The 15,181-nt window shown below is 36.2% G+C and overlaps 1 protein-coding gene across 4 annotated transcripts in view; it reads right to left on the bottom strand.

Annotated features, from left to right (window-relative positions):
- Positions 1–599: 599 nt before the first annotated feature.
- The window catches only part of cfap61 (cilia and flagella associated protein 61), a gene marked incomplete in the record, with an annotated part of 34,112 nt that continues 19,530 nt past the window's right edge, over positions 600–15,181 (bottom strand). For 3 of the 4 annotated variants that reach the window (XM_024290699.2, XM_024290700.2, XM_024290698.2), the window contains 9 exon segments: positions 600–941; positions 1,074–1,161; positions 3,600–3,802; positions 5,563–5,642; positions 6,525–6,852; positions 8,341–8,630; positions 10,150–10,327; positions 10,454–10,616; positions 12,547–12,639. In XM_024290699.2, coding sequence (XP_024146467.1) covers positions 801–941; positions 1,074–1,161; positions 3,600–3,802; positions 5,563–5,642; positions 6,525–6,852; positions 8,341–8,630; positions 10,150–10,327; positions 10,454–10,616; positions 12,547–12,639 — 1,564 coding nt within the window. 4 annotated transcript variants of the gene reach the window in all.

A 15,181-nucleotide genomic window follows, 5' to 3' on the forward strand; every position in this document is an offset into this window, starting at 1 on the left:
GAGCATTTTGATGTTAGCTTTGATTATTTTATCAAGAACTCTGAGAAACCAATGATTGAATGTATTGATCACAGTCAATAAACATTGGAGAATTAGCTAAAAGAGTCTTTGGTGAACTGGAAGGAGAAAGAATCAGGATTTTGGAGGAAGTTCTGTCCATGAAGATCTTCACTTCCTCGTCCAGCTGACATCCGGATCAGAACCATACGGCTGGACATTACCCAGATTGATGGATGTTTTTATGTAGCAGCGGTGAAGATGAATGCTAGTGAGACACAGAGCTATTATAATCAGATGGGGGAGATCAGGGGCGGGGCCTTTAGTAGCCACGCCCCTCAGAGGAGATTTTGGAAACAGGTTTCAGCTCAACATGAAAAATTGCTTTTTAAGACATTTAGGTTGTGGGATTTTGGTTAAAAACTTCATAATCATAACACCACTGGGAATGTTTTTTTTTTTTAAAGTCATTGGGGGACTTTAAGGCTTGTTTTTTAGAAAGAAAAAAAGAAGTTTCTTCTTGCTTTAACCTGACAGTGAAATTAATCGTTCATATCTGTAACACAGTTCACACTGACACCAATAAAGTGTCTTTTAATTCATTTTTAAGCAACAACACGGTGATTTTATTTCAGAAGTTGAACTGATTTATGATAAACTGCAGGAAAGTTTATTTGTATTTGCGTGTGTTAGATTAGATAATCATTTAACTTTAGCTAAACATCTCTCGATAAAACACATTTTTCTCTTTTCTTTATCCTCAAGACAAAACTGATGATTGTACTCCATCCAGCATTCAACTTTTACAGCTGCTCCAGCTCGAGGAACATGGGGAGCAGGTCTTTGTTTTCAGACAGGAATTTTCCTGTGATCTTCCTCAGAGTCGTTCGGCCTTCAGCGTCAAGAGAGGGACGACCGCCGGCTGCCGGCTCGCCACCGTCTGACTGCAAACATGCAGAAGAAATCAAGTTGAAAATAACTGGTGAAACAGAGGAAATGCAAATTACAACACTCACAAAAGCTATGAACCAGACTCGGTTATTTTATTATTTTTAGATACAATTTAAAAAACAAACCTTCAGTTTGACTTTCTCCTGAAGTTCTTTTTCCAAATCAGAATATCTGTCATGGAAAATGGGCATACACTTTCTCTGTCTGAAGAAACTGCAAAGAAAAAAATAATATACATTTTTTAAATCCTACAAAAGTCAGATTTTAACTAGGGCTGGGAATCACCTCACGATACGATAAGCGATACATGGCTCAGAATATCGATGATATCTTGATACTGCAATAATTAGTAAAAAATCATCTCAGCCAGTCTTGAAAAGTGCACATCCTATCTAGGAATGTCTCACCAAAGGATGATAAATATAATGTTTTACAAAGAAAATTAAACATTGATACTTGGTGATAACCCATCGAGAATCAATTGCAGGACTAAATATCGCGATATATCACAATGTCAATATTTTGGCACACCCCTAATTTAACAAATCAAACTATCATCAAGTGGCCCCAAACTTTTTTTTTTCTTTTTTTGTTATAAACAGCAGGTTATATTTTCACCATGGTGTAGACCAGGGGTGTCAAACTCAATCGCACAAGGGGCTAAAATCCAAAACACACCTTAGGTCGCGGGCCGAACAGGATAAACATTTATTGAACACTCTAAAGCAAAATTTTTAAAACTGTAAAACCGTAACTTTTTAACATAATTATGAACTAGATATATAGCTTTACCTGCGATAATGCTAGTGTGAATGCTGTAAGCTGAATTATGCTGCTGAAGTTGATAGCTGAAAACACTGAAGCTAATAGCTGAAAACTCTGAAACAAATAGCTGAAAACACTGAAGCTAATAGCTGAAAATGCTGAAACTAATAGCTGAAAATACTGAAGCTGATATCTGAAAACGCTGAAACTAGTAGCTGAAAACACTGAAGCTAATAGCTGAAAATGTTCAAACTAATACCTGACTAATAGCTGAAAAGACTGAAGCTGATAGCCAGCTAATATATTAGCAAAATTAGTCCAAATTAGCCTGAAAAAATTAAAATAAAAAGCCTAAATTAGCCAAAAACAGCTAGCATGTAGCTGAAAAAATAGCTTAACTCCAAAACGGCATAAAAAATCTTTGTAAATACCAAAATAGTCCAAAAAGCTATCAGAATGCCAATTTTTAAAACTTAAACCTTAAATAACTTTTAATTTACCCTCCAAAAATATATTTTATCAAAATAATACAAGTAATAAAGAAGTGCAAAATAACATTGAGCCATTAATAACAATAAAATAAAATGATCTGGTGGGCCGGATATAACTACCCTGAGGGCCGGATCTGGCCCTCGGGCCTCTACTTTGACTTATGTGGTGTAGAATATTGAATAAAAAGATTACATTGTCATTAAAGATTATATTTGATGCCACTTTATGATAATTTGCATTGACACAAATGCAAATAAGTTCAAGAAAACTGTCAAAAATCTCATTATTTGTTGTGACATGAATTTCTGTTTCTTTCCTCATAAAGATGTTAAACTGAGTGTTTTTGTCGTTCATCAATGGTTGGCTGCTCTTATTGTTTACTTTGTTTTCTCTTTTATTTTTGTCATCACAGCTAAACACATGCAGGAGAAGTATAAAACGTAGTAAAAAAGTGAACTTTTAAATGATTAAAACACACAAAGCTGCACTAATTGCTTTGGCGGAATGACCCCCAGCCGCCACACAGTCAATCAATTATTACAACAGGCCCTGATGCTCCATCAGCTCTCACAATGACTTTACGAGTCAGCTGAGTGAGCAATGTGACAAGAGATGGGCGTCCGCGGCTCGGAGGCTGCGGCTTTGTCTCGTCCCGCACTGGCCATGAAGACAGATTGGGGAGCTGCATAAAGAGATTAGGAGGCAGGGGACAATAGGCGGCCATGTCTGTGGGTCATTTGTGTTGAAAAAATCAGAAGCAGGTCACCCGCTGTTTGACAAACACACACAATGCAAAGTCACACTGGCAAACACATAGTTTTTAAGGCCTGACTGGGTTATACCAACTGTTGGAACATAGAAAGGAAGATATGATAAAATCACACAACTTTGGTAAAATAACTCTAGGATATTAAAACAAAAATACAAAACTTTAGGTCAACTTCAGCACTCCTTTGGGTCTTTTCCAATATCAAAATGTGTGTTCATATGGTGGAAAATGTTTTCTTCTGACATTTAGGATCCACAAAGTTTGGATTTTACTCTAAAGGGCTGGGATCCATGTTGATGAGTTAGCTTTGCTCAGTTGGGGCGGAGAAGAGCTGGTGAGAGTTCATGTACAGGGATTTTAATCTGAATGTGTCATGATTAATGCTTTTTTACTTTAGCTTTATGACAGCAATTCATCCTAAGAAACCATGTACGCCATCTGGTGCCCCTGTGAGGTATTAAATCGGTAAACCACTGAAGCTCCTTCCAGGATTTGGACTTCATAAAACCTGAATCGGACATTTCCCAATACAGTTAACCACATTAGGCTGTTTTATTGAAAACATATATTGAATAAAAAAAAAAAAAGTAAGTTATGCTTTGACATTTGCAGATCTGTATCACACCTGTATAGGTCTTGGATCTCGCCTTGTCTGTGGCTCCTCAACAACCCGCCAAGTAGCAACTCATGCTTCCCATACAGTGAGAGATAATTCGAGACGGGGAGGGGCTCCAGGGACAGACAAATGATGGTCTCCACCACACCATGGTGATTGAGCTTTATGCAGAAGTAGTCACCTGTCTCCCCACCTGTCACAATCTCAGTGCTCTGTAAGGGATCATTAAAAAAGAACAAAAAAATCTACGTAAAATAAACAGAACAGAGGTAGTATTTTTAGTTATACTCAAGATTTTGTCCAGAAGTTATGATAAAAAACTAGAAAAGTTGCATTACCTGTGATAATGCTAGTGTGGTGCTTTTTGCTGAAAGTAGTTGCTGAAGGTATTTGCTGAAAATGCAAAAGCTATTTGCAAAATCTTAAATTTGCTAAAATACTGGAAATTTTGTTAACGAACTATGAAAAACTACTGAAGTTGACTAAAATTTCAGATTTTTTTTTAATAAAAAATGCTAAATTAGCCCCAAAAAAGCTAGCTTGTTGCTTAAACACTAGCTAAACCCAAAAAAATAGCCTAAAATTCCTCAGTAAACCTAATTAGTCAAAGATGTTAGCCTGTTGCTAAAATAGAAGCTGAACTCTAAATTAGCCTAAAAAAAAACTTCAGTAGATAACAAATTATCCAAAAATGCTAGAATTTTACTAAGATGGAAACTAAACTCTAAATTAGCATAAAATACTTAATTAGATGCCAAAATAGCCAAAAAAGCTAGCACATTGCTTAAGTGCTAGCTAAACTCCAAAATAAGCTAAAATTCCTCAGTAAACTAAATTATTCAAAAATGTTGGCATGTTGCCAAAATAGAAGCTAAGCTACATTTTTTTAATTACAATAAAGATGAAAACTCATTCATTTCTTATGGGGCACATTTTGCTCAAAGCATTCACGATATTGTGAATGCTTTGAAGCATTTACACAAAAAATAGCACATATAGTTACATATATATTCTTTATAAAGGTTTTATATGCAGTGTCTTAATTAAAGTGCATTTATTTTATAAAATGTTGAGAAATCAAACCAAAAATGTTTCAAATGGCACAAATATATTGTGCGTGTTTATATAATGATGTTTTTAACATGATTTTGTATCATTTTTTACATTTATAAAGACATTTAAGATTTTAACTGTGTTTCTGAGTGTTTTTTTATTCAAATCGTGATGGATCAGGAGCAGACCAGAACCTGCCGTTTAAAAAAGACAATTTTTGTGATATAGCAACTAAAATGGGCGGACCACAAACTCCCTGCTCCGCCCCACTCTGATGCATGCACTTGCAGACAAATAGATCCATGTGTGTCTTTGTTTTCCTCGTCTGAGCTGGACTCTGGTTCTAAACTGTTCGGCTGGATAGCTCTGATATTTCTCCCCATTTTTGTCAAGAGAATATGGCCGGAGCCAGCCACAACAAAAATTTAGTTTTAAGCTTTCGACCCTTTTTTCTCTCTTAAATGGCCTTTCTGATCATCTGATAAACGAAGAAAAAAACAATTACCGTTTATTCACACTCACATTCAAAATATCATTTTGAAAGGGTTTCCTAAAGCTTAGGAAATTTTCGCTTACGCAACCGGCTAAAGTTACGATTTCCACTTCTGGCTACAGATTGATTCTGATGCCATCTTGCGTGTGACCAGAGAACCCTAATTTTTGTTGCACCGCTAATGTTTGGTTACAGTTGTTAGGGGCTGTAAGCTAGCAGTAGAGAGTGTAAACAAAGGGATGATGGGATATCAGCGGAGAGTTAATTCTGGGCCAACAGGCCTGCCCATAAAACTAGAGGCGAATTTCTGACGAACTTCTGCCACACAGGGTTTTTTGCCTTTTGCTAAAAACTATATCATGGGAAGGCTTGTAAAATATATAAAAATGATATTATACATATTATATTGTTCAAAATAATACATACAGGTTGAAAAGGACATTTCAGCTTTGTAGGAGATGGTTTGGTCACATGAAGGAAGTTGAATCCTCCTGGAAGTTTGCCTCCTGATGAGAGAAACCAGTGACATGGACAAAAATGTGTTATTTCAAATTTATACTGTCATCTTATATGTATATATATATGTATATTTACATATATACACATATACATATATTTTTACACACATATATATATATATATATATATATATATATTATATAAATATTATTATATATAANNNATATATATATATATATATATATATATATGTATATATTTATATATATATATATATATATATATATTTATATTCACACACAGAGCTTATGAGGTTAAATCTCATAACGTAAACCTTTTCTTTGTATGTTTAAAAAAAAGCAGTAAAAAGTTTTTTATTTTTAAATATGTTTCTATTGTTCTCTAAGAAAATGTGGTTCAGCAGCCCCACTTAAACAAGTCCTGGCATCCTGCACTGAGTGGGTCTGTGAAAGAAGCCTGAATAGCGTGCATGTCATTGTCAGAATCCTCCCACACAGGCATGCTGAGGCAATGAACTTGGTTAACAGACAAAAAAAAAGCACCATCTGAACATTCAAACGCTCCTGAAAAGTTCATGTGAGCTTCATTTCCGTGAGAAGGCCGACGCAGAGTGGCTGTTGTGTTCGTGTAACCTGTGGAGTGGCCTTGGTCGCTTGTGAATGCTCAGCAGCACAACACGGCATTGTTGCGTCCTACTATGGTTGGAGCGTGTGCCATAATAACACTGGCTAAGAGTGAGTGGGTGACAAATTGAAAAATGTTTCATAAAATCATAAAAAAAAGAAATCCTTCACAGGGACGCAGATATTGGTGTAAATAAAGGCACAGCTGAAAAATTCTGAATATGCCTCATCATGAGTGAGAATATTTTCTCAAAGACGAGTGTTAGCAGAAGTTTGAAGTCTGACCTTGAATTTTGGCTCGTCTGTAAATTGGTACGAGACGAGTTTCTTTGGGAGATTTTCCTGCCAGCTTCTGCAGTGCTGGATCCAGCCTGGACAGTAACGCGTCTGCCAGCTCTTGACCCACTTCCTTGGAGTTGAAATTTGCATGTGACCATTCATCTGAGCGGTACCAGCGGGAGAACTTGGTGAGAGGTCCAGCTCCATAAATGGCAGGGTCGTTGGTGAGGAAAGTAGTTCTTATTACAAGTCGGTCATCAAGGACGAGAAAGGATTTTTGGATGCTCTCCAGAACATCGAGGTCAATTTCTTTACAAGAAAGATTGAAAAACACCTGTAAAGAGTAAAAATAAAAAAAATCTAAACAATGCATGTCATTTAGCATCTATTTGGGTTTAAAATCTATATTTGAGATAGAAAGGGAAAAATATTAAGAAAAAATATCAATTTCAGTTTTTTCCAATTCTTTTGATCCACTTAATTTGATTCAATTCAATTTTGAGTTTACACATTTAGACACATTTGTTTAGAAATACATTAATAATCTACTTTACGTTTTGAATATATTTATATCAATCTGATCCAGTTCTCATACTCTAAATGTATCAGTGAAATAATGAGATTGTTAATATCATCCAGTGTTACATGGTTTCTCTAAAGGAGAATTTCTAACAAAAATCTTCAGATTATTAACAATGTAAATATTGTTCTGCCTCTTCTGGAGGGCGTTTCAGTTTGGCCACTAGGTGGCAAACACACTATAGCATTACACCTTATTCCAGAAGAAGAAGAAAGAATAAATGAAAAAAGGTACTTTTAAAGGTACTTTTTACAAATGGTAATTTAAAAAAATATATTTCCTGAGTTTGTAAGAGTTTGTATATTCATGTTTGTGAGTTTATAAAGATGTCCGTTTAGTCAGCAATGTATGTTTAGGTCAAACAAGTGTTAGCATTAGCTGTCCAGTGGGAAATTCCATTAAACGTTAGCATTAAGCTAGCGGACTTTTATGTGCTAAATCAATCTCTATTTTTATAAATTGCTTATTGATCTATTAAATGGTAACCAAACCCCAAATCAACTTTTCTTTGCTGCTGTCCTCTATAAATGGGGCTTTAAAAGTGTTATCTGTTGGTCATTGCCAAATTTTTGACAAATTGAAATAAACTTGTTTACTTCTTAAAAATATAGTCAAAAACCGCCTTTGTGCTGACCCCTACTGGTTTACACATGAATTTGGTGATTGGTCAAACTGTTTAAATCCCATGTCATTTTGTAAATCCCGTCATGATCTGCAGCTCCAGTTATGATAGCAGTTCTGTCCTGATCTAAGAACCCAATCAGGGTTAACATGGCCTTGGTTGCTGTTAACTAAAAGAAGAGAAGGAAATGATCTTCACTCAAAACAGTTAGAGAAGTTGCCATAAGTGAACCAGAACACATTTGCCTTTTTTTCTTTACGGTAAATAAACTGGAAATGTAAACACAGCAATATTTTTGTAAAAGGAAACAATACTATAGGAACATTTCCAGTAACTAGTAGCAGCTGGATGCCAGTAAATACTGTATTTTATTTTACTGCAATACAACTGCAAAATGAAATACAGTGAAGTATCTGTGCACTGTGATTCATTTTACAGCTTTATTACTATAAAAGGACATACAAGACTCAGAAATTCTAATGTATTTTATTTTACAGTAATAAAGCTGTGAAATGATTAACAATAATTACTGACATCCAGCTGCCAGTAATTATTATAAAATCTACAGCAGCTATTTTACAGTGTAAGCAGCAACAATCCTCTGAAATTATTTGACTTACTCCACACTGAAGATGAAGAGGTCTAGAGTCCTTTGTAAAAGTCACTGATGTGAGAGGATCGGGATGTGTGTCAGTGCTCATCTGAGCCAGCACAAAGTTGCGGTGGACATGCACGCCTGCATTCTCCATGGCTGCTGCTACAGCTCTTTCCACCACCGAATTTGGCAAGGCACAGACGGCCGGCTCGGGAGGGAGGACCAGATGAATACGAGATCCTGGAATACCGAGACTTAGCAACGTCTCCACAGAAATGTAGACGTCTATGTTGTTTCCGTAGATGACTGCGTTGCCTGAAATGACAAACAAATGCCAACATGCCCACACAAAAAAAGACAGTTGTAAGAGTGTCAGTGTTCATTTGCGTTCTAATTAAACAAAATCTATGAGTTCAGTAAAAACAATTTTAAGGCAAGTGACTCTGTAGGACTGCAGGCAGTCTCTTAATTGCAAAAATTCTAACAAGAATTTCTAGAAGGGTCTTTTCCTGCCTAATAAAGTCTTAAATGAATATTTAGTGAGTAAAATCTTCTCAAGAGAGCAGCATAAAGGAGCTTTGGCTAAATAAACGTGGATTCAATTTCTGGTCTCTGTCCGAGGTGCTAATAAACCCGAGAACCAAAGTCAAACACAGAATTCTGCCTTTGCATCAACAAAGTTGGCAAATTTGATCAGTCTTGATCTGCCATTAAAGAGAATCCAAGGGTTCACAAAAACACAGAGCATTCCCAAAAAATGTAAAACTTGAACCGAAAAGGAAACAACAGCCTGACCTCTATTTTCTTTGTCGTTAAGTAAATGGTCTAAAATCCTTCAAGTGTGAATGGTTAGTGAGCATTAATAAATAGATTCTACTAAAATGTTTATTTTTAAGATTAAAAGGAAAAAAAGCATAATAAAATCCTAATGATAAAAAACATGTTTGACTGTCTTGCATTTTTAATAAAAACTGAAGGACCTTTTTGGGGGTTTTTATTTTGAAAGGAACTAATGTGCTGTTGGCACTATTGCAATTCTTATTGTAATATTTTAAAACTAAATTTATAAATAAATGCTTAATTGCCAAAAAAAGCTAAAATATTTTGAATTTTTAAACAATAAAATGAGACTTTGTGGCGCTCATTGGGTTCTGGTCTGTAAGAAACTAGACTAAATGGCTCTGTTAGGGTTTAAGGTTCTGGCTCTCCGGTCTAGATAAAGAACATTTTTGATATTAATGTTCAAAAAATAAAAACCAGATGAAAGGATTTGACTGAATTGTGCTGAACTGGAATGAACTCTGGTGTCCGTAGAGGACCTCTGCATGACAAAAATTAACTGGATCAAGTTACACGACTGCATTTGAACTCATCCAAAGGTAAAATTTACGAACACGTTCCATTTCTGTTTCTGCTATTTGCTCAAATATGGAAATGAACGTTTTATCTGCAAGTGTCTGCCGTTCCCATTTGCATTTATTAATGGTTTTCTGTGATAATTGGGATGAACTAATTAGTATGTATAAAAGCCACTCTCCAGATCACTGCACAATTCCTTCAGAGAGTAAATTAATTTCACTTAATGACCCTGAATATTTCTCTGTACTGAAAAGCCTGGCTCTCAGAAAGCGATATGATAATGAAAAATGGATGGAGGAGGCCGACCTGATTCACAGAGATGAAAGATTTCTCTGCAGCTAATTTGCTGCTAATTATACTCGGGCACTTCAGTGTCTGGCTAAGTAATGACATAGTACTACAGATTAATTTCCAGAGCGGTGTGTGTTATAGTGCAGGTGTGTGTTTGTGCGAATGGGGGAGGATTTTCACTTACCGCTCTGATCAAGGAAGTTGGCACACAGCCAGTGGCGAGCAGCCATGCAGTCGTGAACATCGTTGAGTGTGAAGAGGTTGGAAGGGACGACTCTTGCGTTCGTGTGTTTAGTCGAATGTCGTAGCAGCTGGGCCTTTTTGATGGGACCCTCCTTGTTCTTAACAGTGGGATTGAGTGCCTATTGATTGGTTTTAAGAGCTTATATATATATATATAAAATGATATACGTTTTTTTTCTAGAAAGGATTTCTGAATTTTTGCCCAGAAACATTGAGACAAGAAAATAAAGGTCTTATTTTCTTACCCTGTACTGCAGTCCTGTGCAAAGAATCAGGTGATCATAAGGCACCATCCCAACACCAGACACCAAGACGTATTTGGATTTCCTGTCAATCCTCACCATCTTCCCCTTCACCACATTTATGTTGAAATGCATCTTAGCCAAGTCTTTGCTATTGTACGCATGACTGTATGAAACAAAAAATGGAACAGAGATCAAAGAAAAACTTAATTAAAATCACATTTTCAGTTGCTTTTAGTTTTGAAACAACATTTTGCTGCATTTGAGAGTCCTTCCCTACTCCTGAACTACTGAAAAAACTATATAGAGTGGGACAATCCAATAGCCCTGGTATAAAAACTTAATAATTATGAACATTTACAAAGACTATTTATAAATCTACGGTGTTCTACTGAGTAAAACTTGAACAATTTATAAAAGAATAAATAAAAATACATTTTTTCACATGAAAAATCATTCAAACGCAATGTATTGTGGTCTATATTCTCCAATCTAGTGAACATCATGTTGCCATTAGTTTTTTTTATGGGAAATGTCTTTTTCAAGATTCAGAAAATCTACAAAATGTGAAACACACTATAAACTGCTCTAACTAGTGAGTAGTGAATAAATTCAGACACAACCTCAATTTCAACTAGTACAGATGCAAAACCTATGATAATGCTAGTGTAAAAGCTTTTTGCTGAATGCGTTTGCTGAAGATGCTAAAGCTGTTTGCTGACCCTGCTGAAGTAATTTGCCTTAACTGTTAAAGGGATTTGCTAAATATTCTAATGCTATTCGCATAATGCTAAATTTGCCTTAGTACTTCAATAAATAAAACCTTAATAGAAGTCACATTATCCGAAAAGGGTAGCATGTTGCTGAAATATTGTCTAAACTCAAAATTATCAAAGAAAAAAAAAACCCTCATTAAATCCCGAATTTGTTCAAAGCGTTAGCACAATTCTAAAATATTAGCTCAACTCCAAAAAAACCACAGTAGATGTCAAATTAGTCAAAAACGTTAGCATGTTTTTAAAATATTAGCTACACTCAAGAATAGGCAAAAAAACCCTCAGTGAATGCCAAATTAGTTCAAAACGTTAGCATAACTCGAAAATATTAGCTTACCTCCAGAAAAGTCTCAGTAGATGTAAAATTAGCCAAAAGTGTTAGCATGTTGTTAAAACATTAGCTATACTCAAGAATAGAAAAAAAAGCCCTCAGTAAATGCCATCTTAGTTTTAAACGTTAGCATAATTCTAAAATATTAGCTTAACTCCAAAACACCCTCAGTAAATTAGTACAAAGCGTTAGCATGTTTCTAAAATTTTAGCTTAACTCCAAAAAAGCCTCAGTAAATACAAAATTAGTTCAAAATGTTAGCATAGTTCTAAAATATTATCTTAACTCCAAAAAAACTCTCAGTAGATGTCAAATTAGCCAAAAACGTTGTTAAAATATTAGTTACGCTTTAGAATAGTCAAAAAAACAAACCTCAGCAAATACCAAATAATGAAAAACGTTAGCATGTTGTTATAGTATTATTTACGCTCTAGAATAGCTTACTTAATGTTTAATGTTTTGGTTAAAATATTGTATAGGTTTCCAAGTGCACAAATTTTTTTAAGAATTTTGTGAAAAAAAATTGTAAAAATTGCATGAAACCTTAAATTGCTTATAAGATATGAATGGCAAAAGTAAAGTAAAGCATGAATGTCCTGACTGTGCTGAACATTTTTGAGACCAAAATTGCATGAAAAATTTCCCATTGACTTAACATGGGCCAACAAATTATATGAACTGAGTAAAATCTTAAAAACCGTAAAATATACAAAAAAACAAAAGTACAAGCAGTAATGTCCTTAACCAGCTGAACGTCTTGATTCCAACATTTCAAAAATTGCATAAAGGGTTCTTGATTTTTTACGTGCCAAAAAACGTACAGAATCTGACAAAAACTATAAGAAAGAGAAACAGGATCACTATAGTGTGAATGCTGACACAGCATTAACAATAATCTGAACACATCATTGACACAATAACAGACCTGAGGCTGACAAAGACAAAACAGAATTCTCTACGTTCATGTCTCTCAATGTTTAAACAGTCACCTTGTGGATAAAAATCCCATGTCCTCGTGGTCATAGTCACCAGGGAAACCGCGTGTTGAAATGAGGGTCAGGTTGTTGAACTTCAGGTGAGGACTATAAGAGACAAACAATAAATAAAATTAGTTTTTTTTTTTTGCACATAATACAAAATCAGATACATGCACATCAGCAGCACATCTGCTTTAATCTAAATATTATACAGATTCAGATGTATTTTGTGCTATTTTTCCTAACTTTTACTGCAAATATCCACAGAAAATGTTACATTTGTTTGCAATTTAGGACAAAAAAAAATCCAATGCATTCCTCCTTCCTTTTTTGTGCAATCACTGTCAACAACATGAATCATCTGTTGTGATGCAAATCACCCCTTTTGTCATTTTGTGGTGCATTACGCTGCTGATAAGAGCAGCACAGCACATACCTCGCAGGGGTGGAGTGTTATCTGACAGACTACCTGATCACCTTCTGCTCCGTTCTTATCTCAGCTTCCTGCTAAATTAACGCCCAGCGGCGCACAGCCACAACACCAGACACCAAAACGCTGTTAAGCAGATTGTGTGTATTACAGTGTTGCTTAATGCCACTTCGCACTGGACATTAGATGAAGAGACTTTGTGTTGGAAAGTTTCCTTTACAATCATTCTTCATCCAAGATTTTTTTTTGCATATTTTTGTAAATCTAAATGATGATAATGATAATTGTCTGATTATTTTTGAGTTACAATTTAATGACAAAATTGTTCTGTTTATCAGTGGAAAAGTGAAACAAAAGTCATTTAACTGGTGTCAAATGACACAAATTTTCATTCTAATTTAACGTTGATTTTAGGATATTAAATTACTTAAAGTGCCCCATGACATTTTTTAAATTAAAAAGCCATTTTTTATGTTGATCTGAAGCCTCCGTTTCCAAAATCTCCTCTGAGGGGGCGTGGCTTTTGGAGCTGAACTGAGCGCAACTATCGATCGGGCTGCAATGCTCTCAGTAGGATCAGACCGTGTCATGCTGATCCGGGCACGGACCGCCCCATGTATAACAGGCCCTATTATACATTGGTAGATGGCAAATTAGCCAAAAAAGCTAGCTCGTTGTTTAAATATTAGCTAAACTCAAAAATAGCCTAAAAATCCTCAGTAAACTAAAATAGTCAAAAATGTTAGCCTGTTGCTAAAATAATAGCTAAACTCCAAATTAGCATAAAAAAACCTCAGTAGATGCCAGCTTAGCCAAAGAAGCTAGCAAATTGCTTAATTAAAAAAATGGTCATAGGGACTTTAAAGGAAAAAGTGACTTCCTTAATTAGTAACTGAAATGTTTTCTACAGTTATAGTTTAGCAGGATTGTTTTCTTGTCAGTAGTTTTACTTTTTAATTAATTCAAGTTAGAATTTTAAAATGCTTTTTTTTTTTTTAAATCTTTGAAATCTAATGATGTTTGAACCAGTGTCAAACATGAAATAAAATCTGCAGGATCACATAACAATGTTGGTACAACATTAAGAATGACGTTCATCAGTTTTAAGGTTCTGAGGTGGAAAAAGTGGAAGGAATTTATTTTATTAAATAGGTTTGTTAGGTGGGCTGCACAGTGGCGCAGTGGTTAGCGCTCTTCCCTCACAGCGAGAAGGCCCCGGTTCGAATCCCAGCTGGGACCTTTCTGTGTGGAGTTTGCATGTTCTCCCCGTGCATGCATGGGTTTTCACCGGGGACTCCGGCTTCCTCCCACCGTCCAAAAACATGCTTCATAGGTTAATTGGTGACTCTAAATTCCCCCTAGGTGTGAATGTGAGAGTGGATGTGTGTGTGATTGAGGCCCTGAGACGGACTGGCGACCTGTCCAGGGTGTACCCCGCCTTCGCCCTTCAGTAGCCGGGATGGGCTCCGGCGCCCCCGCGACCCCGACAGGGACACAGCGGTCAAGAAAATGGATGGAGGTTTGTTAGGTTTCGACTTGATGTTTAGACACTTATCATAAATGTTGAGCTTCTGAAAATACCACAGGCCCTCGTTTGAGTCAGTTTAATAATCTAGATTAGTTTACACAAAATATTTCATGCTTCTCATTGCCAGATAGAATAACGTGCTGAAATGTTTCCCTATGACCGCATTTGTATCACTTTTTCTTTGCAAATACCAACAACGATGACAATGAGGGTGTTACTGCAGTCAAAGTCAACTCTGAGCCACAGGGTGGCTTTAAGCTGCAGCACTGAAGCATTAAGACTCATTATTGGAGACTGGATGGGTCTGAATCAGCAGCATTGGATTTGTTCTGTTATCAGTCGCTGACAGACGGCGATGGTGACCCTGCAGCCTGACCGCAGCGTGCAGAGGAGTGATCCACAGCGGCGCTCTTTATCTTTCTAACCCTGACCCAGCCAAAGATGAAGTTAATGAGAGGATGGAGGGGGAGAATAAGACTCCAAAAACAAATCAGTATTGAGATGGGGTGGGTTGAAGCAAGGGGGGGGCTGGACATTTGGACAGGCCTGATAAGGGGGCCCCAGCAGCTGACGTGTATTTCACCCTCTGAATGTCTCTCTGCCTCGCCATTAGTTCGGCGGACACTAACTGCCTCATTAGTCAACTCATTAGTAACAGCAAACACAGATCGCTGCAGCAGATCCCTGAA

The sequence above is a fragment of the Oryzias melastigma genome, linkage group LG24 (genome assembly GCF_002922805.2).
Source record: "Oryzias melastigma strain HK-1 linkage group LG24, ASM292280v2, whole genome shotgun sequence".
In the NCBI taxonomy this organism is placed as follows: Eukaryota; Metazoa; Chordata; class Actinopteri; order Beloniformes; family Adrianichthyidae; genus Oryzias; species Oryzias melastigma.